The sequence below is a fragment of the Acomys minous genome, assembly GCF_964271855.1.
Source record: "Acomys minous genome assembly, chromosome: 5".
NCBI classification, from domain to species: Eukaryota; Metazoa; Chordata; class Mammalia; order Rodentia; family Muridae; genus Acomys; species Acomys minous.
In genome coordinates this window covers 43,424,143-43,449,776 of record NC_140494.1, presented here as the reverse complement: position 1 = coordinate 43,449,776, position 25,634 = coordinate 43,424,143, and the positions used below count along the sequence as shown (strand labels likewise).

Here is a 25,634-nt window from a genome sequence, read left to right as displayed (position 1 = left end):
TGAGTGTCATCTGATCCTGAGGCTGTAAGGACATGTGAGACATCAGAAAGCTGGGCAAGGCGTCATGACACGCTCAGTCCTCCCGAGAACAACAGCTGGAGCGGGTTGTTGGACATCCATGGGCAGGTCCCGTCAGACACAGAAAACGTGAGGTTTATCCCAACTTCCAGAGTGTCCCATGAGAGATGACCCTGAAAGCTACATGCCTATGGCCTTGGGCACCAAGGGCACACAGAAAGGTACACAGCGCTCAGCAGTACCTTTCACCAGTCATAATCTGCCACGTGTTTGACTAGTTCTGGAACCCAAACTATTCAGCAATACTGTGTCCCGCCACCGCCCCCAACCTCTCTGTAGTATTCCTGTAAAAAGACATGACCCATAGGTCTGCTGAGGCATGTAACTGATGAACTCGACCAGGTCGTCAAACTGCTAGGACTTCACTGATGGATCACTTTGGGGAATGCACAAAACTAATAAATCTATATTTTGTATATATAACCTTATATATAAAATTAATGACTCCACATAAAGAACAGTGACAAACATGTCTAACGATCTAAATGTCTCGTGGATATACAACTTCTAATACTTAAGCAGAAGTATTAGAAGCAAAAGAAGAGATAAGGACATTCCAAAATAGGTGCTGGTCAGATGGCTCAGTGGGGAAAGGCACCTGCCATGGGGTCTGATGATGTAAGTTTCATCTCTAGGACACACCCAGTGGAAGGAGAGAACCAAGTCCTACAAGTTGTCCTCTGATCTATGTACACGCTCACACACGCAGGCGACAAACACACACAATATTACAGAAACATAAGAGAACATCCCACTATAAGCATGAGATGAAAATAAAATACTATACTAGCGCTGTGGTAAAATATTATGAGTGCTGCTACATTTTATCTGTACTAAATTTGGTTTAGACAGGCTCACGGCTTCTTCAGCTGTCTGCTACTTACATCGAAGTAGGAGCCTGCATGTTCTAGTATGAGCTGGGTAGAATCAGGCTTGTTCTTGCAGTAGGTGACATACATCTGAAACTTGTCTGCCTATAGCAAAAAGAAAAAGAAGAGAGAGAGAGAAAGGGAAGGGGCGGGGGGAAACAAAAATTTCATTTAGGTATCTTTTCCAAATCGAATGTCACAATATAAAACTTTTAGTGTGGGGGGAAAAAAGTTCTCTGGCCTAAAGAAAACTTTAAAACAAAGAGAATCCACATTTTATTTTATTTTATATTTTGATTATAGTGCCTTATTTAATTTCCATGTATAAAGATAATTTATTTTTTGCTTACTTGCTTATATTTCATATCTCTAAAATTACGTGTTATTTCTAGTAGGTGTTGGTAGAACCCATTGAACTTCCTACATATACTGTACCATTGTGTGAGAAAACACAGTCTGAGTGGCCTTTACCATCTTTAGCTTGCCTCACACAAAATGGAAAAAAAAACCAAAAACTTTTAAATGTTTTTGCCCATAAGCATTTTCATTATTTTTTCTCGTTAGATATTTTGTAATCTGATATCATTTTCTATAGGTTTGTTAAATTTTCTTTTGTTTAATTTTTACTTTTTAGAAAAAATTTATTCTTCAGAAAAACTAGTAATGTTTTATAAGTTGCCAATTCGGAAGATCAACAAAACAAAACAAAACAACAACAAGAAAAGCACAAGAATCTTTAAAGTTTCAATTTGGCATGTGAGTGCATGACGGGGGACCCCTAGCAGGAAAGCTGTCCCACTAAGCGGCTTCGCCTGGGCTCAGCTGGGCTCGAGCCTCTTCCTCCAGCGGGGCTGGGTCGTCGTCCAGGACAAACCCTCAGCATCAGGCTGAGGCTTGGCACGCTGGGCGCTCTAGTTCAAGCCATGGATACAGTCAATAAGAACTGATCCCACTGTGACCCTAGGGAGGTCCACTCTTCGGGGCAAGGCGCGCTCCTCTAAGGAATCAACTGAGAAGGAATGCGCAGCGCCTGCTCCCTTCAGCGCCACCGTGTGAGAGAGAGAGAGCAGGGAGGGGGGCTCGTTACCCAGGTGACAAAGCAGTGCCCCACATCCTCCGGCAGCTGCTCGTACTTCTCCAGCTCCTTCAGGAAGATGCTGCAGAGAAGAGAAAGGCTGTTCTCACCATGGTGCTCAGAATAATGTACTCCTAAGATATCCCAGAAATGGAGAAACGGAGGCTGTCTGTGTCCTCTACATCTTCAGGATTAACAAAATCTGTAGCCCTTAACTAGGGTAAGTTTCTGTGGCCTTCAAGTCCCTTCTAAAAGAAACTTCAAGCTGGCAGCCCCTCTGGGTCTCGGGGAAGAGACGCCTCATTATCTCACTCATCAGGAGAACCAAAACAATAAAGGTCACATCCCAGAAATCCAGAGTGAACTGTGGTTACCAGCAGCTGGGCGAGTCAGGAGGGATGTGGGGAAGGCTGGCGCACAGACACAGCACGCACGCCTTCTGGTGTGCGCCACGGTACCATGAACACAAGGAAAAACACCGCCTTCCGTATCTCACAGTAGAAGAGGACATTTAAATATGCACGGCTGACTGGCTCGATGCTAACTTTAACCAAGTCACTGAACTCTGCGACACTCAGGGGAACGTCTCTCCTCGTAACGGAGTGTCGTCACGGAAATGAGGTTTTAAGAGCGCGCCCAGAGGAAGAGCTAACACGGCTCACTTGTTGTGAAACTCGTAAATCTCCTGCATGTTTCCAAAGATGATGAGCTCTTTGTTGACGATGCCAGGTGGGATCTCCTCCACTCCGCTCGTCATTTCCCACAGGTAGGTCTGGCCAGGAAGGGCGCGAAGGGATTTAAAAAAAGAAGAAAAGAAAAGAAGAGAGAAAAAAAAAAAAGAAAGAAAAGAAAAGAAAAAAAAAAAGAAAAAAAAGTCAACGTGAACTTTCAAGCAGCTACTCCTAACACCTTTAAACACAGACTCTGAGCTTACATACGAAGTGTAGGCAAAAGTAAACATGAAAGATGTGTCTTTTAAGAAACCGTAGTAGCTGCTGCTAACACTCAGGAAGATTTACTACAGCTTTTGGCTTATTCCCAGCTTCCAATTCGGAATGAATGTCTGTCACAAGGTACAGCAAACATTCAGGGTGTGGCCGAGTGAGTGCCGGGCGCCGTCCTAACTGCTAGGTTCATTTGTCGGAAGCTGCTGCTCTCTGCAAAGTGACTGCCAGCCGGGCCATCATGTGACAAGTGAATGAGATGATCAGTGCTGTGTCATCTCTGTAACGGGCCAAAGCACTCCTGGAACCCCACAGAACACCAGGAACACAGACCCTATAATACTGACACAATTCCAATAGCCAGCAACAGAGAGCAATAAAAGAGCACGTTTAGAGCCCCTGTGAATAAACAAGACTTACATCCATACACTCCCGAAGGTCTCTTACATAAGCCTTTTCGGTTTGAATTAGTTCAGCCATTATGAACCTTGAAGTGAACAGAGAACAGTTCGGTTTAGTTAGGCTTATTACTCTCCTATCTATCTACTCACTCCAAGATATTTGGGAACACGTCCCTGGAGTTCCCAGGGCTGACACTGAGGCTTCTCAGCCTTACTGTGGGCTATGGAGGCTCAGCAGTGCCTTAGTCCACACCCGCTGGACTCCAGCCACTCTGTCCCTCCCTGTCCCCACTGAATTACAACCAAAATCTCTCCCCCACGCCGCCAAATGTCCCTGGGCAACAAAAATACCCAAGTGGGAACTGGGTGCGGGTAAGAGAGATCTTTCAACCTCAGTTAGCGTAGCTTACAAACTTCTAAGCACCCGCATCTGTTAATTTCCTCTACTGCTAATGGCAAGCAATCTGTCAAGCTAGGAAGGCATAGAGAAAACAGGACAAGACAGTGATCATGTGATAAGGGGTTAGCACACAGAGAAAGTCGGCTAAAAAGGCCAAGTGAGGTCTCAGGCTTGACTGTAAAGCCCTGCCAGGAGCACGCCTGCAGGCTCTGACACTCTGTCCTGGGGGGGGGAGGGAAGGCTGGCTTACTCTTTCCGGCGGGCAGACTTCCGTTTCTCTTCATTGAGTTCGTGCGCAGCATCCCGAAGCTTCACCTCTGACCCGGGGATACTGGCAGGGATGATGTCCAACTGAAGGCTTTTACTCTGTGGGATGAGAGTCGAGAGGCCAGTTAGCAAGAGCAGCGGGGGACGGCACGGGGCTGAGATCACCACTTGTCCAGGGTGTATAAGGGCAATTCACCGATTTGTTGGAATCTGAAGAAATCCCCAGAGCTTTCTCCAAAGAGGTCCGGTACTTCTCCATGCGCAGAGAGAAATCTCTGTACCTCTTATCCACTGCGGTCACGCATTTTTTAATTTCTGCTGCATGGGCATGCCCTTTTTCACAAAAGCCATCAGCCAGCTGTATCAATAGCTTCACTCTCTCTTTGGTTTGCTGCAAAAACAACAGGAAAGTATTGTGAAGCGCATGAAGCTAAATGCCAGGAACCCAAAGCACAGGGGAAGTGGTACCCTGCCGGCACCGACAGCCGCAAATCCAGCAAATCCAGCCAGCTCGCCTCCTCCCGGGATCTGCACTGGCCACCTTTCCTCGGCTCTTCCACTGTGAGTGGTGTTGCTATCAGCTCAAAGTTAGAACCTATCAGTCAAGGGCCTCCTCTGGTCAGTAAGAGTCTACAGAGTGAGTGAGTGAGGGGGGTGGGGGGGGGGGAGTCTATGGAGAAGCTTTGGTTTTACTGTTCTTTGGGCATCACATAAACGGCCTAAGCAGCTCCCTGCTCGGATACATGCTTTTTCTGTGCATCCACTTAGACGCCCAGACCTTCAGGGGCAGCCAGGGAAGGAGCACCGCAGCTACTGAGCAGCACACCTCTGGAGGCAATCGGCAAAGTCCCTTCAGAGAAGCGGCTCCGTTTTTTATAACAAGGGCTATTGCATTTTATGTATACACCGAACAGTATGGAGTCAACCAAAACTGCCTACTTTCCCTAACATTAAGGGAAGTTACACGTATGCAGTATCAACCTCACATAGCCCTGGTTTCTCAACACATCGTCCACGTCATTTCCCTGATTGTTACTACTAGATTTTCTTTGAGATCTAACATTTTCAAAGAGACAGGTTATTAATTCAATGGTCCTGTTTTTAACTCAGTTGAGTCCTAAAAATTAAAAAAAAAAAAAAGGTTTATTTTGTTTTATGTGTGTTTGAGTATTTTGTCTGCATGTGCACTACCTGAATGGCTGGGTGTCAAGATTCCTTGGAACTGGAGTTATAGACATCTACGGACCATCATGTGGGTGCTGGGAATTGAACCTGGGTCTCTGGGAAGAGAAGCCAATGCTCCTAACCACTGAGCCATCTCTCTAGTCCCCCATCTCAGTAAAACTTCATTTGGAAATTCTTTATAACAAGTATTCAAAAAAACCAATTGAAAACAATGTCATATTTCAACCCTATCCTATGTTAGTTTGTAAAATCAAAGTTTTAAGCCCGGATTCTTTGGGCAACCCCTCAGCCTCAAAGACTACTGAGGCTTCACAGCAGGATTTTGTGTGTGTGTGTGTATGTGTGTGTGTGTGTGTGTGTGTGTGTGTGTGTGTATGTGTGTACACTTAGTTCCCACATCACCTAAGCTCACCTCCTCCTCCAGCTCTGTGCTCAGGTGCATCTGCCTAGAAGCCTTCTTCCCAAGACACCTTCAGGAACCTTCACATCTCTTCTCCAATAAAGATCACTGTCCTAATGGCTCCACTGTCATCTTAAAAGCAGTGTGCTTCCTGTTTTAGCCACTCTCCACGGTACACTTACCATCTTCTAATATGGTGTAAATTATTATCTTTTGTATGACTTTGGTTCGTCTCTCTTGTGAGACTGTCCCCTCCAGAAACGGGGGGGGGGGGGTTTGTGTACTGATATCCCTTCTACTGTGGTAACAGCCACATGAGAAAACAATGCAAACTATGTGTAGATAAACCTGTAAGGGTCTAAGATCTGGGAATAAATAAGTAAAGATAAAAGTAAAATAGAAGACAACATAGATTGCCTACATTAATACAAAACCACCAAGAAGCTATAGGAATATTTGTCTGTATGTGGAAAACACATCACAAATACACCAACTTCCAGCATTAACAAAATAGGCTGATATTAATTACATTAAAGTAGTTAAAATGGCCAAGATTTACCTAATGTAAAGACTGCTGGCCAGGCAGTCAGACTTCATTTAAGTAGACAATTCCATTAGAGTCAGAGGCGTCTCACAGTAGCTTTCCTTTCCCACTATCCCCAGGGGTCATAACCTTTCCTTTCCCCCAGGTTTACTTTTTTCTCATCTTACTTAACATGTACATTAGATGTATTTTACGCATTGACCGGCCACTGGTCTGTTTCTCTAACCAGTACGTACAAGCCATGAACCTGGGTTCACCTAGACATCAAGAGAGTCCAGTAGAAGCAGAGAGCAAACAAATGGTGTGATTAAAAACAAGATGCAATCTACTCGTGCAATCTACCCATCCCTCAACAGTTCTTTTGTCCAGATATTTAATTAAGCTGGGCGTGGTGGCAGACGCCTTTAATCCCAGCACTCAGGAGGCAGAGGCAGGTGGATCTCTATGAGTTCAAGGCCAGCCTGGTCTACAAAGTCAGTCCAGGACAGCCAGGGCTACACAGAGAAACCCTGTCTCCAAAAAAAAAAAAAGTCCCCAGATATTTAATTATAATTGGCATTTTAAGAATACATCCAGGAGATTCAAAGTTCTAACAGTAAAATGGATATAAAATGGAAACCTGCCATTTGTTCTCTGTCTTAGGCTTTGCTTATGGTAAAGTATTGTTTAGATATGTTTATTTTGTATGTGCATGAATTTATCAATCTTTTCATACTAAGTTAGATTTTATGTCATTTAGACAAACCATCACACACAAGGAGAGATTTTAGAAGTCTCGTTATTTCTAGCACTGAAAACATGAAAGTTATAGAAATAATCAGATTTCTAAATACTGCTAACATTTAAATTTCTGTCATTCTTCTGACGTCAAGAGAAATATGAGATATAAACTCAAAAAACTTCTTCCCAAGAAGGTACCCAGCACCAGTAAAGAAAAAACAAACACTGGTTTTGCTGTGAAATATTATGGTGATATATGAAATATTTAATTTTGTTTGCTAACTCTAGCTACTATTATAAAAGTAGGTTTCTGCTTAAGGAGCACATAGGCGCTATGATTAAACAGCCTACTGTGTGGGCATTGAGGAGCAGGAGAAAACAAGAGTGAGCTGAATCCTCATAGTGGCTCTCCTCACCGTTTTTTCAAGTGATGAGGCCCAGGAAAGACACACAGCCTGTGCTCAGATGCTCTCTCACAGAACACATCACTTGGTGAGACCCTGCTCATGAGGATGCAGGGAGGCATGGGGAGATGACGGCAAGGCTGGAAGTGGTTTAGTGATGCAGTAGATTGCAAACCTCACCGTGTGCTAAAACTGTGTAGCAGATTGTTCTGAACACCTCCTCAGACCTCAGCTCTGCAGAGGTCAGTCATTGGCATGGACACAGAATCCACCCCAAATGAAGCCCAGGAGTTGGACACAGACGGTGTCTGCATGGCACTTGGAAAAATGACTGACTGCACTGAGGATGACACAGGGACCATGCCAAGAAGTCTTACTAAGACAGCAGTGCAGGAAGTTTTCTTGGCTTTACTGCTTTAACACAGAAAGTGTTCTAATTCGAATTATTGTAACAGATTGGGAGACTGTCCTGTCAGAGCTGAGAATTTGCTATGGGATGCAAGAAACATGATTTCTTAGGAGACACTAAGATGGGGTAATGGGTGAAAACAAAGGAAAACCCCATTTCATCCTGAAAAACCAAGTGGCATCTCCAGCAAAGGTCGACGTGATCTGTACCACTGACAGTGCACAGTAAAAAACTCTTTCCAAACCTCCAGCTTTCTCCTAACATAACTAACTCAATATGTTTAACAAAAGCAACAGTCTTATAGACTTGGGAAATAGCATGGTCAGATGGTACCTACAATTTCAGATTTTATAAAACATAAGAATAAAGTTATGCGTATTATTGTCATATTTTCAACAGCTACATCCCAACTAAATAGAAAGGGACATTTAAGAATAATGGGGAAACATCCCATAATACTCCCCTGGCGAACAAGGTGGGCCTGTCACTGAACTGCACAGTAGTAGGGAGAAGAACTGGGCTTTGATCTACCACTGGGTGTAACATTAGACACTTCCTTAACACCCTTCCAATCAAAGGACCATCAGATAAACAAGTCCAGAACTGTAACACTCAGAGGAAGGATGCTTTGTATCTGTACTAACAAAATAAGGATTCCAACTGTATCCAGAGGAAGGGAGAACCACAGATCCTCACCTTAGATGGAGGACCAGTCAGCTCACTGGGTGTTCTTGCTATCTCTAGGAGGGGACATCTTCCATCTTGCCCGAGCTCTACCCTCCCCAGTGTTTATCGTCCCACCCAGTGCACTAGGGAACCAGCTCTCTGTAGCCCCTGTGCATGACTGTAACAGGACCAGGCCCAACATAGAAGCTGCTGGGAAACAGGGAGGAGAGGCTAGGAAGGACAGGTGTGGGGGTGAGGGTGGGGGTGGGGGTGGGGATTGGGCGGGAGGGGGAGGAGCCAGAAACATTACAGAAGCAAAAACACAAACAAGCATAATACAAAGTGGCTACTGTGACTCCAATTGGTTCAAAAATTCCTCTTTATGTTTCCAAAGCTGGTTAAGGGCTACACAAGACTATTATTATTCTAGACGTTTGTGGTTGTTGTTGTTGTTGTAATTTTGGAAACAGGTCTCTCTATGTAGCCCTGGCTGGCCTAGAACTCATTATGTAGACTAGGTTAGTCTCAAATTCACAGAGATTCATCTGCCTCAGCCTCCAGGGTTCCGAGAGTAAAGGTACGCCATCACGCCCAGCCCTCCCACCCTCATCTCAAGATAATTATTCTTGTTCCTTTCTAGAACATTTGCAAATTTTGGGGTGGGGGTTGGTTTTGGTTTTTGTTTTTAACAAAAATACGTTATTCAGGTTGGTCATTTATTTTTCACTTGTAAATCTGAAATAATTGTCAGCATCAAGTCTGCCGTGTGAAAATATTTCAGAGCACAGCACATACACATACACACATCAAAAACAAAAGCAACTAACTCCTGGATATCCAGCAAAAGGGCTTGGTGAGTGAAGGAGCTTGCTGCTAAGCCTGAGAATGTGAGTTTGATGCCCAGGATTCACACGGTGGGAAAGCCAATTCCCCTAAGTAGTCCTGGAGCTCCACATGTTTGCTATAGCATGTATAGGCCAACACAAACTTAATGTAATTAAAATTTTCAGTTAGATGTAACTTAAAAACAAACTCTGAAAAACAAAACAACATAGTCACAGAGAAGGGAAGTCATTCGGAGCAATTGAAAACCATCCTGAGGTAAAGGCCAGAACCGGATCCTGGGAGGCATGCTCTCAGGCCTTCTGTGTGAATATGTGTATTCTTACAGATTTCTATTTGCTCATAGTGCATGCATAGACACAAAGACATAATCCTTCTGAAGGAAGTATCCACTCTCTTTTCAAGAGACAAGCGGCCATGCCTCTAGTGTCACAAACACATCAGCTTCGCCAGCCGTAAACACGGACCATGTTGGGACTGGACCGTGGTGAGCAATATCACAGAGACACTTTCAGGAACTGATGATAAAGACAAGACACAGAATAAGAAAGCACCCCCTAGTGTCCAGAAAGACAGCAAGACTTGATAAAATAATTCAGAAAGCAAATTAAGAGAAAGATAGCAATAACATACAGGATAAAGGCACAAGGCAGGAGAGTTGGAGGTTGTCAGGGCAACCAGACAAGCACGGGCAGGTAAACGACAGGGGACAGCTGAAGGCTCCAGCCTGGAAAGAGCATCCCATCACCTCAGCTGAAGGGCACCTCCCTTCCCCAGCATGTGTGTGTTCTGGAGGAGCCCAGCGGACCTGCAGGGCCCACCCAGGCTCACCTTGGCAGTTATCTGGAAGTCCTCGTGTTCCTTCAGCAGCTCCTGCGTGTGCTGGATGCTGGACCCTGTGGAGGTGTGTGTGGAAAGGTAGAACTCCCCATTGTCATGGATCCACTCCAAGGCCTAGGACAGAAACGCACAGGTGAGCACAAGGTAAACATTTAAGGAAAGCAGACCTTTCCACACACCTCACTGTGTGAGCCGCGGTTGGCACGCATCAACAAGCAGCGCCTCGTACAGACACATTTCCGAAAGGACCATCATGGCGCCAAGGTTAAGGAGCAGGGCAGGGGAAAAGAACCCTGGCACAGATGCAGCAATGACCAATGGTCCGAGGTTAAGGTCTCTTTCCAGGAACACAGAGGTGGGTGAAAGATGGTCTGAAACCGAGATGCCAAAGCTTTGGACACAAACATGGAACCCAAGCCTTACTACTATAAAGACGTTTCAGGACAACACAGAAGCAGCTGTGCCTTTCCAAGACTCTGTGCACGTAGAACCCCCAGAGTGATACTGTTCCACTTGTGTTTTGAGGGTGTCCTCAGAGGACTCATTCCTCTTTGTGAATACGCTATACCGTGCAGAAGCCAGAAGCTGGACTTCACCTTCCTCGTCTCATGGCAACGTCTGAAGAAAGGGGTCAGCCGGGTTCGGGTGCCAATGCTTAAACGAAACCAGACTTATTTAAACGCACATGTCTAAATAGGCCGGGCTAAGGAAAACCAGCATGTTAAAAAGTGGGAGTTTGCCTCTGTGTCCTAGAATCCTCAGGGCATCCGTTCTAACATGTTGATATTGGAATGCCCACTTTGCTATATCTTTCAGATGCATACTGCATGTGCATGTGTGTGTGTACATCCCTGTGTGGATGGATGAACCTGTGTAAAGATCAGAGGTTAATTCAGGTCATCGTCACTCAGGAGCTATATTCACTGGCTTAGACCAAAGCAAGTAGGCTAGGTGGGCTGAAAACAAAGCCATAGAGATCTGCCTGTCTCTGCCTCCCGTGCTGCTGTGATTTTAAGAGTACACCACCATAGCTGGATTTTTTTTTAATAAAGTAAGTGTTAGTCAAATTTAGTTCCAAGAACTTTATTTCCTAAGTCACCACACCCCCTCCCCCTGTCCCATTTGTGGAATTTTGTAGCAAAAAAGGAAAAGGAAATCAAGTCACAGGGCACTTCGGCTACCAGCTGGACATTTTCTTTCCTCATGCTTAAAGACAGTCATCGCCTCTCTAAAGCAATGTTTACACTGACACAAAGGAAGGTCACAGCTACCAGTTTAGTCAGAGTCCACTGTAAAGCACTCTCAAGTACACACTGTGGCGACAGATATCCTCCGAGATAAGAGCAGCCTGAAGCCCAGGCTGTAGACAGATCCCATGAGGAACCAGGGGACCAGATGCCTGCCTCCTACCTTGTGGTCTGTAGCAGAAGACACATAAAAAGCAAGCCACGGGCGGCAGCGATGAGGAGAGTAGGAAGGCCCTGTCAGAAGGAGGCCACGAGAGGCAGAGGCTCAGGGGAAACCTGGGGGCTAAGCAACACTGCAATAGCACCTGTGTGATCAAGTGAGGGGTGGGGGTGGGGGTGGGAGCGCTCCGCCTGCCACAGAGAAAGAAGGCAGAAGAGGCCACAGCAGAGGCTGTGGAGAGCAGGTGAGCTCACGGAAGTCACAAGTAGAAACAAATGTGGCTACTGTATAGAAAAGGAGTGGAGAGGAGACGGAGTAGAAATGGTAGAGGTTCTGCTGGGACGCAGAGAGGGAAGAGTGGGGTACACAGAAGGCCAGCACCCACAGACTTGAAAAAACAAGGACGAGGGACAGGCAGGAATGGAAGACACACCTCGTCACCCTTAACTGAGTACGGGGAGAGTGGGGCACGGCACGGGGAATCAGGAGAGCAGATCTGCTTCTGGTGAGGCCGAGTGGCGAGACGCTGAGGAGGCACCAGGGATTTTATACATGTGGGAGCTGAAAATAGAGGTCAGGGCTGGGAGATACCCAGGGAGAGATAACAGGACAGGAAGAAGCCAGGGACAGTGTAACCTCAGTCCTGAGAGGCGGCATTCAGTGTGGGAGATAAGAGAAGGAGGACCCGTGAGGTGGAGCCAGGAAGGGCCAGGGGAAAGACAAGTCCAGAGACAGTGCCACAGAGGCCACGACACACGTTTCTACACTGCCACTCAGAAACTGTGGCATCCACTCAGGAATCTTAGTGTACAATACTGAAAACTGCTGAGAGCTCTAATGTCCGCTAGAGTGCTGCGATTACGTGTGGAACCGAGGGCAGCAGGCCTGACAGGCCCCCATCAGCAGAGCCTCTCTGAAGCTGAACCACACCGTGTCTTTAAACCGAGAGTTAAGTCATGAAAGGATGTACAACACTGCATAGTTAGAAACCAAAGCCACTTCCAGAACAGTGAGGCCTGGTGGAACACCTTGAGAGGTATGCTAGGATGGTAAAATGGAATGTTAGGAGACACCACAGCCTGCCACATCACTGCGGGGATCTGATCACAGATGAGAGAAAAGTCAGCAGAGCAGCAGACCTGGGGTCTAGGAACCCCAGTCTGTATGTAGCTGAGCAGTTGTGCATGTGGCTGCCTTCGGGAGACTTGGAACAAAATCCGGACCCCATATGAGAAGCCTGTTTCGAGGTCTAATTTCTCTTTGCCTAACGAGACCTGGCTGAGTGACTCCTTTGTGTCGGGAGTGTGGTGGAGTTGTACGTTCAGGGTTCAGGGACAGCCCACACTGGAGTCCCTGTCAGGACAGAAGTCCGCACCGAGGACCACAGAGAGCAGCCCTGGGTGGGTGTCTGTTTTATTTCCACAGAGAACGTCCGCCCCAACCCTAATCACACTCAGGTTTTGAAAGATCGTAATGAATCCTGTGTTTCTCTGCTGACCTTCCCTGTCATCTCAGAAGGAAAAAAATAGATGCATTCTTGTACTATTGAAGCCAAAGAGAACTGAAATGAATTTTAACGCTTAAGATGTAAGTAAATAGCTTTTACTTTAAAATGGTCTTTTAGGACCAACAGTCTTTTTAGGTCTTCACCCCACGGTGCCTTCAGAGGGGGAAAATGGGCCCCTCCATGTCTCTGCCTTAGCCAAACTCAAGAACTGTTACCTAGTTTTAGCTCACTCTATCAGAAAGTTAAAACTTTTCCTTCAACAGATAACAATATAAAAAGGAAAACACCTGCTGTATTCTCATAAGCACTTAAGCAGGACTTGACACGGCTTTTAAAAAGACAACCATGTGAATGACTTGCACTTGGCAGCTTCAAGTGTGAGGTAAAGACAGCTCAGGAAAACCAACTGGCACACTTGTATAGTGTGAAACATACAGGGCGTTGGGGTTTATTTTTATAACAAACTTCATTAAGAGGCACAACTGTTTCTACCATCACGATGTAGTGTTAAAGATGGCTTTTGTAAGAAAATTCTGCTGGTCAAGCAAAGGAGGTGTGAGCACGGTGGAGGGCTTCGGGGAGCATGGATGCACTGACCTGTTTGGCACTCCGTTCAAAGACCACGTACTGCTGGCACTGGTCCAGCCGCCTTTTTCTCATGGTCCAATAATGCAATACCCTGTTTTCCCGCTGGAAGAGTTCATTCAAGATGTCTGAAATGAAAAGAGGAAAGATGGTGGTACTTGCTCTGCATTAAAACACCTGCAAAATCCCACTTGTTTCCATCTAGACGTTTCTGCCTGTGTCACAGCGAGACAGATGTGCTAACCAAGGTTGGCAATCCTGTCTCAGGTCTCAGTCAGTACTGGAAGCAGATTCCTTATTCTCTTGCCCTTAAGTCTAAAGCCAACATGGAGTATGTACGAGACACTGAAGATAAAAATAACACGATAGAGCAGTAAATAAAAATAAGTCTTTATATTTGTCTGCTCAGAAAGACTTTAAATATATAGTGCCTTAGGAGGGGAAGGAAGGAATGAGAGAAGCAGAGGTCCACTGAACGATGAAGGCAAAAATGTCTTATATAAACACTACAACTGGCTGGGTGTGGTGGCGCATGCCTTTAATCCCAGCACTCCGGAGACAAAGGCAGGCGGATCGCTGTGAGTTCAAGGCCAGCCTGGTCTACAAAGCGAGTCCAGGACAGCCAAGGCTACACAGAGATCCCTATAAAAAGCTGGGACAACCTATAATTTCTGACCTGCTGCCACCACCTCCTGAGTGCTGGAGGTTGTAGACCATCATGCCTCGCTCATGCGGTGCTAGGGACTGAACCTAACACTTCCTGATTGCTGGGCAAGCACACTGTGAACTGATCTGTATCACATTCTGTTTTTGACTTTTGTTTATTTGGTGCTAAGGATGGAAAATAAAGCCTCATGCATGTATAACATACCATCTACCACTGAGTTACACCTTTTGTCCTCAAGTAACATAACCCTGAACACTAAAGATTGGGCAGTAAATAAACATAAGGGCACATGCTTAACCCTCCACAAGCAACAAGAGCATCATTCGCTGCTCTACTGGCAAAGACTGACACTACTCCGGTGTGGAGAGAGGGGCAGGGTATGGGTACATAGTGCATAGCATCCTGTACTATGCAGTGCAGCCCTGGCACAAGGCATTTTGGCCTTAGTAATGACACCATTGTGCACACCATTGATTGACCTAGAGTTTATGTTTTGAATAAATGGAGCCATAGAAATAAAACTATTGGTACTACAATGAATAACCCAGAGTGTAGATATGAACTTTGCAGAAGTGCAAATAGAAGGACACCTGAAGTCAGTTGCTAAAATGCACCCAAAAGGAAGAGATCCAGTCTCTAAGCAACGGTTTACAAAAATGACTACAATGTGTCATCTGAAAGTGAAACGTGTCTTTCGTAGGGGAATATAGTTCTACTTATGTGTGTATGTATTAATTTTGTTAAAAACAAAAAACACATAGACAGGGCACACAAAATATCCTAAGAGTGGCTGTAGGTAGCAAGGGGATTAAGCAATTTATGTACATTTAGTGACTTGAACGAGATCGACCCTGTACGCTCATAGGGAATGGCATTATTTGAAAAAAATTAGGACATGTGGCCTTATTGGAGGAAGCGTGCCCATGGGTGGGCTTTGAGGTTTCAGAAGCCCACGTGAGGGCCAGTGGCTCACAGTTTCTGCTGCTTGCTCATTTAGATGTAAAACTCTCAGCTCTTTTCCCAGCACAATGTCGGCCTGCGTGTTGCCATGCTTCCTGCCATACACTTCCTGCCATGATAACAATGGACTAAACATCAGAACCTGCAAGCCAGCCCCATTTTCTTTCTTTCTTTCTTTCTTTCTTTCTTTCATTCATTCATTCATTCATTTTGGTTTTTCCAGACAAGGTTTCTCTGTATAGCCTTGGCTGTCCTGGACTCACTTTGTATACTGCACTGGCCTCAAACTCACAGCAGTCCACCTGCCTCTGCCTCCCTGAGTACTGGATTAAAGGCACACACCACTGTGCCTGGCTGCCAACCCCAATTAAATACTTCCCTTTGTAGAGTTGCCATGGTCATGGTTTCTCTTTGCAGTAATGGAAACCCTAAGATTTTTAAATTTGTTTTAGTAAGATTACTTTACTCTAAGTTAATAAAAGAAAAAACTTTAGAAAAGAAGTATCAGGACAGAAATCCCATGCCAGACCAATGATACCTGTAATATAACTGATATATTAAAAAATCTTAAAGCAGTGAGTCCTTCCCACACACACTGACTTCCTACTACCCTGCGCACTTTGTAAGAGAGCAGCTGAGCAGTCACAGTGCCCTGCCCTACACCACTGAAAACCTCAACCAGTTCAGCCAAGTCAGCTAAGATTCTGATTTATTTGGTGACTTGTGAGTTCAACCAGGGCCATCATGTGACCTTGGGTTTGGAGCTATCCACTGGGGCCTGTGAGCTCATCAGTGGAAACATTAGTGAAGACAATGACTGCCCCTCCAGATATATCCGCAGCCAAGAGCAAAGGGACAAGGCCCCAGGGGCTTTATGTCTAGTTATTAAAAGCACAGGAAGTAGATTTACTTCAATTTTTAAAAACAATTTTTGAAATTTTAAGTCGGCCAAAGCATTAAGCTCCAACTTTCACACCAGCACTACATGCGTATGGCAGTTCATGCGTGAGGAGATCTCTCTGTTCTCGCTTCATGTTCTGACTGAGTAGTGATGGCTTTTCCAAGAAACAGCTAAGCAGCCTGCTAACTGTCCTCAGGGATTCGGGGTGGCTCCAGTTCCAGAGAGATGATGAGACCATGAGGTCTGACTCCCAGCATCCCGTTGGGTTATCCTGGTATGTAAGACACACATGGCCATGTCATCCTGTCCTCCCTTTAGGAGGTGTGCAAACCCTTTGCCACCAAGTAGACTGCAAGAGAAACAAAGTATTTCCAGCAGCCCACAGCCTCCTTTATTACAAGGCACAAAAGTCTAGGCTGCAAGTCTGCCTATAAAGCTCCGTCTCAGCTGTGTGAACTGGTTTAGGCGGCTACTTACTCTGTACACCCCCTTCCATCTATAAAACTTTTTATACACCAATCCTTTATGTCCACTTTGGTATAAACTTCCCCAGACCTACCTCTTTCTATGCACTTACAAGTAAATTAATAATAAAAAAAATAGTCTTATACTCAAGCGGTATTAAAGTGTACAACACTTTGCAATTTGCTTTTATTAACTAACCTTGTCTTAGGAATACAACACTGAAAGTACTTTATAGCCACAATACCAATACATGATTTCTTAACTTAGCTTTTAAAGCTACTTGGCATATAGATGACTGTAGCTTTTGTTTCTAACCATATGCTCACTCACACATTAACAGGCAATGGCAATGACTACCCTCCTGAATGCCATGTTCATACTTAGCTTACTCAGTATATTAGCAGCCTACATATTTCTTCCTATTTCGTTGTTGAACTGACAGCTAGTGATGATGTCATTAGCATGAGCTGGATACTTAGCATGAAGATGCAGGGAAACTCAGAGGCTCAGGGAGGCACAGAGGCTTGCTAACTCACTTTTTACTTGCTGTTCTGGAGCTTTGATGTGTGTCACCATTCCCGGCATGCTTACGCTGTTTCTGTGGAGGTATTTTAGGAAGACATCTGCATTCCTTCTGGCCAGTGTGCACGCCTAAGAAACAACGAGAGACAACGTTATCAGTAATGAGACTTAAGCAGATGTATATTTTGAGTATATGGAGATGGCAATGCCATGGCTACATGAGAAGCCTTTACCTAACAGCCATCTGGCCAACTTGTGTTTACAAGGTGCAGAGATTAAATTCTATTTAAAATTAAAATTTAAGAGGAAGGAAGGAAGGAAAGAAGGAAGGAAGGAAGCAAACAAGCAAATGTCTTTTGGACTCCTTGATCTTGCAAGGTGAGATTATGTTCCATAACACTCAGTAGACAGGCTGTGTGGCACCACACTGAGGGCAGCCACAGACCTATACTGAAGAGAAGTAGAGGCCTTTCCCATCAAGCCCTGAGGAGATTATATCCCCAGTACACACTGATGCAGTCTAATGGGAAATTGGAAGCACAGGGCCCATATACTGGGCCTGGATTTCTGGAAAGGGCTAGAGGATGGCACGTTGCTGTCTCTACTCGTACCTTGTAGGCAAGACTGTCATAAACAATACATAAAGGAACCAGACTCATCCCTCAGTTCTTAGTGTGAAATCCTCAGGTTCAGGGGAGGTTTATTATATTTTGCGTTATTGTGGTAACAGGTAACTGGCAACTGCTGGTGTAGTACGTAACCCATAAGTGATGTCATGTGACGTCATCAATGTGCAGTAGATCCGCAGTATGAGCACTGACAGGCAGGAAACCCGGATGCACAGTCCCTTCCTCTAAACTTATTCAAATGGTTTTGTCATTTTAGCTAAATGACTTTTATAGTCACGTTAACTGTGAGGTATTCAATTCCTACTACATGGATTCTGGAGCAAGAGACCAAATCTCCAAACCAGAGCACCTAATGGTGGTTGTCACTCATAAACTGTGTCAAAGCCCTGCTGGGAGTAGTCCCCAAAGTCTTGTAAGACTACAGCTAATGCCTGCAAGCTACAATGGTTGCCTCCCATCCCAATGTGCTTAACCACAAAATTCCTATGCTCTCTGTTAGGTCCCTAAGGAAAAGAGTCACAGTTCAGTTTTCCAGACTAAACAATACTTCTGTCAGGAGACGAGCTTTCGACACGAAACAGTTCACTAACAGCCACAGGAAACGGTGTCTCAGGTGGGGGGTGGGGTGAGAATGCTGAAGAGTGAGAAAAGCTAAACTGTGTAAAGTGACAAAGACAAGTAAAAAGCCCGTGCTTCTCATGGCTCCAGTTGCTGGTCCTGACAGACACACAGAGCCTGGTTCAGAGTGCAGCGTCTCTGAACACTTGACTGCTTTAAGAAATTCAAGTGTTTCAAGGCACAGTTGTGACTTCTGTGTGAGCCAATAGCATGTACATTTAAAAAAAAAAAACACATGGCAAAGCACTCCTCTGAGTGTCTGTATTTAACCCTCTCAGAGATAAAACACTGAGCCTGTCTGCAGGGGACTAACTTGCTCACAGGTTGCTTCCTAAGCAGGTACTGGCTCCCATCCCTCAGCCACAGGTGCTGCTGTCACCCTGCCCCACGTGGTGCTTCTGCATCTTCTGAGACACAGGCTATAGGCCTAAGGATGCTGGATGTCCAGCGAAGGAGTAGTTAACCTATAGGGACTGAGCTTCATCAATCAGCTAGCCAATCAGTTTCTGTCTGCAGAATTCATGGAGTTTCCAGAAACCTCATGACTCTACTATTGTTACACGGCATTGCAACTTCCTGGCAGTGCTTATGGAGACTTCTAGTTCATGCCCCCCATGAAACTGTTAAGACACTGTGAGTCTCTGGAGGAGGAGCAGCCTGTGTCATTGATGTCATCACCGCAGTCACTGTCTATCAAGGCAAGAGTCAGGGCCATATGTGTGGGGCCCCCTCTCTGAAAGTACAGCCTATTCATGCATGAATGTAGCGGCAACCTCCAAGAATCACTTCTGAGTGACAGTCGGGAGAGCCCGTGGCCCTCATCAGCCAATCAGCGAGACAAGCAATATCCAACAGAGCTAGCCTCCTACCTTCAGAAAGGCCTCCTTTTGTTCGAGGTGCTTGCTAATCATAGGGGTGACGTGGTCAGTTTCAGAATTGGGGCCCAGCTTGTCGGCTCCACCACACCAGTCCTCTTCTCTCTTGTACTCCTGCTCCAAGCTCTCCAGGACACTGCAGACCTGAGGGAATAAAGTTCCAGGCTCAGCCATCCCCTCACACCTGTTGTCCAACCAGCACAGCTAACAGCACTGTCATCTGGGCTCTGAGGAAGGCAGAGCAGGACAGACAGACCAAGAAGGCTACAGGCCGCCATGGACATCGCCTGGCTCAAGGCTAGCAGGGAGGAACTTGTGGATATGAACCAAGACAGAGCTGGATTTCCCATTGCCCTGGTGTTTTCCATATCAGAGGAAATAAGAGAAGAGTTGTGTCTTCTCAGCTACTGGGCAAATGCTACTTTGTAATAGCTGAGGTAGCACGGATCCCTTCAGAGTGTGCCTTCCCTGCTTAACTTGGACCTGAGTGATTCACTACGGATGCCAGCAGTGGATGTGGACGGAGGTAGAACATCCCTAAAGGTAAGCCCAGGGTACTCAGTCACCAGCAGCCTAGGCCCGCCCTCTCTACTAACCTGCTCCGAAGTCTTGTAGAAGGCGACCGAGGCGTTGACGAGCTTGAGGCGGTCTTCCATCTTGAGCATGAGCTGCTGCCAGTGTGAGGCGACCTTCTCGGCACAGTCACGGATCATGTCCATGTCGTAGTGGTTGGCCTGCAACATGGCCTCAGCCTTCTGCTGCACCTGCAGTGCGCTCTGGTGTGTTTTCTAGACACAGGGGAGACAGAGGGCTCATTCAGCAGGGATTGGGACGTTCCCCTCGACTAATAGAATCAACCTAGCTACCACGCGCTAGGGTGCTTTGTAAATGGGACGGGCAGTCCAGTAAAGGAGTTCTGGGCCGCACCCCAGCCAGGCTGAACTTTAATTTATCTAATGAAGGATGAAAAGCATTAAGACTTCCCAGAATGGCCCTCAGCTGCGAGGTTCTCCATTTGAGAAGCAACAGGACTGACTCTTAGCGATTGATATTCTAAGGCTCTGCTCAAGTGTGCCAAGTTTATTATCCCTACTGGCTTTCTTGTAACAACCACCGCGGGCAAAACAACAAGTGGAAAAAGGAGGCCAGACAAATGCTTTCATTTCCAACTGAAGCACTGGACTCCAGTGAAAAGGGTTTTGAAAAACTAGTGATTTCAAAAATAATAATAAAACTAAATAGAGAGAAGACTGAGAATGTTCCATGCCACACACAAAGAAAGTCACATGGCAAGCCTTGATGCCAGGGCTATACAGGAAAGATCTAGAACACAAGCACTGCTGGGGCAGCCAGGAGCCTCAGACAGAAGGAGACCCTGCACTGCAACCGATAGAGTGGAAATGGTGGATTGAAACACTGAGCATAGTGTATAGTCCCAAATGACTGACACCTGAACTTGATTACCAGTAACCCCCTTGGCCTGGCAGCTGTTCAGGTTTGCAAAGTTGCCTGGAGCTGGAGCCTCACGAAGATGCTGCCTCTGGCCAGAGCAGCTGACCACACTGATCTCAGGAGTAAATTAGCGCTGACTTCTGTGGCTTTTTCTCTAGCTAACACAAAGGTTTCTATTATCAAACATCCCTTTTGAAACACCCCCACCTGTACTTCTGAGATCATCCATCACAACCATTACCCACACCCACCCCAAAAGGAACTGAGTCTAAAGCAACCAGTGGACCGCTAACAGTGAGGGCGAGCTGCCTGGACTGGCTTTTGCCACTGCCTGGTGTAGTACTGACCCTCCACCTAATCGAAGTAAATCCTGTTGCCGCTAAGTAAGTAGCACGAAGGGTTCAGTCATCAGCATTATTTGTGCCTAGTCATAAGAGACGCTTCTCACCGCATCACTCGGCTTTGTGTCTGTAAAACGCCTCAGCTCAGGTTCCATTGGAAGGTCCCTGACTTAAGACACTTTCTAATCAGTCGCCATATGTCTTGCTAGAGCCATTCATGCAACAGAAGGGGGTCCTGGCCGCTGGGACACTTGCTGCCAAGCTGTCCTCAGTCCGCTGCAGCTGTGGGCCATTTCCCTTTCCCACAAGCAATGGTGAACCGCTGAGCGCTGTCTTTTCTCTCCCACACAGGCCATGGCTGGCTCCAGTGGGTGAAAGTAATTATCAAGGGTTCCCAGGCCGGTCTCCACGTCACAGGGTCCACCCACGGACACTGCCTTACCTCGATGGCGTGCTGGAACTGTTCGTGTTCCCTCTGCAGCTGCTCAGCCTCCTGCAGCGAGCTGGCAGTAATGAGCCCAGCATTTAACATGGACTCTCCATTTCGGATCCAGCCCAGCACCTGAAACAGGACAAAGGGCAAGGCTATGCAGTGGACCTTCAAGGGCACCCTGAAAAACACCTGAAATGGGTCTGGAGAGTGGTCTAGAGCAGTAGTTCTCAACCTGTGGGTTGACAGCCCTTTGGGGTCACGTGACCCTTTCACGGTGGTCACCTGAGACCGTTGGAAATCACAGATATGTGCAATGCAATTCATAACCGTAGCAAAACTACAGTTATAAAATAGCAGTGGAAATCATTTTATGGTTGGGGTCACCACAACATGAGGATCTGTATGAAAGGGTCACAGCATTGGAAAAATTGAGAACCACTGCCCTAGAGGCTCCCCTAGGGAGTCAGCCCTGACTTCCTTACGGCCTACCAACACAGCCTGCAATCCATGAAGGGCTCTCGCTGCCTCAAAAGTAGAGCAAGTCTGTTGTTTCAGAAGACAGTGGGGGGCAGCAGGGTTTGAGGACACAGACCCGGATGGTGCAGGCTCCACATTATAGGCAAAGCTGTGTATAACTGAATGAGCCCTCTGACACTCCAGGGAAATCCTGCCACTTTCTGTTCACACTCAGTCCTAATCCGCAGTAAGGTTGGCCACTTGCTTAGTAAGGGCGCCTCCTTTCCTTCACTGACTTTTCGTGTAGTATCAGTGTTAAACGACACAATAGCACAGGTGTAAAATAGGTCACACTACAATGCTCAGGGGTCAAACCACAAGACGCTCAAGTTCATACGACACAGGGGTGTAGGCAAGCCTGTAGGGTATTTTCTTAATTGGTGTCTGATAGGGGAGGGCCCAGCCCATTGTGGGTGGGGCTGCTCCTGGGCAAATGGGCTCCATTTTTACCATGCGACGCTGCCTTGGCATGTACAACCTTTACACACCAGGACAACCACATGGAGGTCACGGGAAATTCTCCATCACTCCTCAGTGCCACGCACCTGCTTCACTTCCGCCTGCAGGTGTCGCAGCTGCACACACTGCTCCAAGTGTTTCCGATGCTGTTCTGCTGCCAGATCCAGCTCCTGCTGCTTTTCATGAAGAAATTCCAGGAGGTCCTGGACCCGAGTGGCCATGTCCACATCTCGGTCGCAAAGCAGCTCCACACCTGTGAACAGTGTTGGGAGATCCTAGCATTGAAGTCACACTGGTCAGCTTCTCTTCTCACTAATGCTCTACGCAGTGTGGTTTGTGAGTTGGGGGAGGGGAGTGAGGCACCTGTACTGCACTAGCCAGCAATGATGCATTTATATCCAGCACACCAGGGTGTGAGAGGATGCGCACATGAACCAACCAGCTACACCTCCTATCTCTGGGACCTAGTGACGGAGTAGCATCTTACACAAATGAGCGAGTGGCTCGCCCTTTAGGATGTATTTACTTTACTATGTGTTGCCACATGCAGGATGTTGCTGTGTAAACTCTCAGCACTACATTTACGTACTGGGGATTACAGCGACCTCTGCCGGACTAGGAAATAACATGAAAACACTCTCTTGAGTCTTTACATTTCACTCACAAATACGACAAATCACTTTGCAAAAATAAAGTTATTATTACTTGAAACAACTCTAAAAAAAAATTTAAGGGTAGGTTTCCTAAGCATAAAGTTAAATGTGACTGTATTATGTGACATAAAGTGAAAAGCACTTCATTTAAAAAAAAACCAATCTTGGCAGGTAATAGCTCATTAACAGAAGCCACAACATGTGAGCCTAAGTCCTAAGTCCTGTGGTGATGCAAGGAGCCCATGACTCTATCAGGATGGAGGACCTTTCTTACCCGAGGCCTGGACTTCATTGACATACTGCAGAAGATCCTGTCCTTGGTGGATGACGTCGAAAGTCAAGTTGTTCATGGTCAGGGCTTTGTCTGCGTGGTGCTGCAGGCGCTGCTCGGCGATCGTCAGGTCCTCTGTGTCGAAGTCGCTCATTTGCTGGGCCAGCTCGTCATTCCATGACTCCAGGTCTGAGATGATCTGAGGGAGGAAAAGCACCTATGCAGCATCAGGACTGCAAACACACGCTGCTACATCTCCCTGTGTCCGAGGCAGCAGGTAGCCAGCACTAAGGCCTGGTGACCCATCGTGGCAAAGGTCAAGCAGGAATTAAACAGGCAGCCGTCAGGGTGTCACCGCTCAACACACTGCATCTCAGCTGCCCTACAGGTGTGGGACAGCAGAACACGGCTGCTCACGAGTGGCGCTATAGAGAGCCACCTCTAGAACATTCCTGCACAAAAACGGAACCTGGCTGAAGCAGATTTTCCAACTGAGTTCAGTGTTTATAGGAAGTGCCAGAGGAGGAAAAAAAAAAGAGTAAACTAAGAGTCAGCTGAGAGAATGTATTATGTAGGACCTGGCCTTTTTGACAAGTAAACCCATGATAGTCAAGAAATCATGGAAGGCGAGAGGACAGAGGGGAGCTGAGCCTAAACCAAGAGGCTGGCCACCAAATGCAGGAACTGCCCTGTACGCCTCCTAACAAGGGCATCCGCGTCAACCTGAACACATGCTGTATCCTAGGTGATACAAGAAGTGCCCATTGGATGGCTGAGGTGTTTGGTACTCTGAGTTAAGTGTAGGAAATGGCCTTATGATGCAGAGGTCTTCGGGAGAGGAGCAGCGGACAGGCAGCGTGGCTCTGAAACACCCTGACCCAACATTCAGAGAAGGAAAGAGGCAAAGAAATAAAGTCTTGCTGAGACATGGGGGACTGGAGCAGGGAAGCTCCACTGTGCTGCTCTCTGCTTTTGTAGAGGTTTGAAAGCTTACATGACATGATTTTTTTTTTAAAGTCACAAAATCCACAAGCGAGGAAGAACTCTTAAGAAAGAATCTATCCTGTCTACTTCAGTGGGCTAGCATTCCCCAAGGGCCCTCACTTATTTATGCATTTGAACGTGAACTGAGCGGCTATAAAAATCTGAGCATGTGACAACGCTTACATAATCTAGGTGGAAGAGAGGGTTTTCAAAACTCCTATAGTGTAGAGCGTCCCAATCTACTCTTTTATTATTGGAATTTGCACACAATCCCTATTAGCACTATTACACTGTACTTCTTCATAAAATTAATAACATTAAATGATGTTGGAGAGTTGGATATAAGCCATGGAGTAAATGAGAAAAGCAATTATATTTTTGAGGTTCTTGGGATCAGGCCTAGAGTGACTGGAAGTTCCACCTTAATGTTTTCTTATGAGACTTTTCTTTCATGTATGTTTTCAGACCCCAGGGATGGGGAACATTAGGTGTGATGGTGAATCAGATTAGCAGTGATGACACACATTTCTGTTTATCTTTGGTGTCCTAAAGACGCAGACGCCTAAGGGTCCCTAAACTGTAAGGCCGCTTTCTTAAACACATGAAAGCACATTGAATCTACACACAATTGACTGCTTCTGTAACAGGCTGCCTGGCACAGGCTTCCCCAGGGCACCTGCTCTGTAGTTTCCTGATCAGGTTTTGATAAAGGGTAAATTACAACCAAGAAGCATCAATACAAATAAAATGAGAACGAGTTTCAACTATCAGAAGATTCTAGGAGAGATCTGCAACAAATGCTCCTGATCGCTCTGTCTTGTGACTGGAAATATTCAACAGACAACTAACTTTCAGAACAGTGCGTCACTTGAAGCCAGAAGAAAACAGGTCTGTTCTGTTTGCTGCCACCCTGAGCCCCAGGCAGGCATGGACCAGGGGGTCCCCACTGGGCAGACTCTAGCATGTCATCTCTGTGTGTCTCCACAAGGCCAAGCCTGGTGGAGCAATGGAGCAGGCTGGCTGCCACTGAGATTATGGAGGTTTTGGTGCATGTCTTGTGATTAACGATGATAACAACCAGAAGCATCAAGAAAAGCTTTTGTGGAAAACAGTGCTGGCCTTTGCACAAGCAGCCGTCTGAAGGTGCCTGCAGAGGGCCCCGTTCCACCTATAGAGCTGCCATGCAAGGTGAGGCTGATGGGCAGCCCAGAGGGTGTCGCACACAGAGGATCTTCCTGGAGCTGAGAGAAGCAAGCAATCCCCAAGCTTCTGTGCCACCTCAGGGCCTAGCCAGTCCAAGCACCCCACAAGCACTGTGGATGAACTCCAAGCCAGGAGAGACAG

The 25,634-nt window shown here is 46.4% G+C and overlaps 1 protein-coding gene across 5 annotated transcripts in view; it reads right to left on the bottom strand.

Annotated features, from left to right (window-relative positions):
* TRIO (trio Rho guanine nucleotide exchange factor) overlaps positions 1 to 25,634 on the bottom strand; it is a 290,433-nt gene that overhangs the window by 100,983 nt on the left and 163,816 nt on the right. For all 5 annotated transcript variants that reach the window (XM_084781263.1, XM_084781260.1, XM_084781259.1 and 2 more), the window contains exons 14-27: positions 23,310 to 23,505; positions 22,469 to 22,635; positions 21,417 to 21,536; positions 19,778 to 19,969; positions 19,176 to 19,325; positions 17,074 to 17,188; positions 13,557 to 13,672; positions 10,037 to 10,159; positions 4,231 to 4,425; positions 4,018 to 4,133; positions 3,387 to 3,453; positions 2,685 to 2,794; positions 2,035 to 2,104; positions 963 to 1,052 (exon numbers count right to left, since the gene is read on the bottom strand). In XM_084781263.1, coding sequence (XP_084637389.1) covers positions 963 to 1,052; positions 2,035 to 2,104; positions 2,685 to 2,794; positions 3,387 to 3,453; positions 4,018 to 4,133; positions 4,231 to 4,425; positions 10,037 to 10,159; positions 13,557 to 13,672; positions 17,074 to 17,188; positions 19,176 to 19,325; positions 19,778 to 19,969; positions 21,417 to 21,536; positions 22,469 to 22,635; positions 23,310 to 23,505 — 1,827 coding nt within the window. The remainder of the gene's footprint in view (positions 1 to 962; positions 1,053 to 2,034; positions 2,105 to 2,684; positions 2,795 to 3,386; positions 3,454 to 4,017; positions 4,134 to 4,230; positions 4,426 to 10,036; positions 10,160 to 13,556; positions 13,673 to 17,073; positions 17,189 to 19,175; positions 19,326 to 19,777; positions 19,970 to 21,416; positions 21,537 to 22,468; positions 22,636 to 23,309; positions 23,506 to 25,634) is intronic.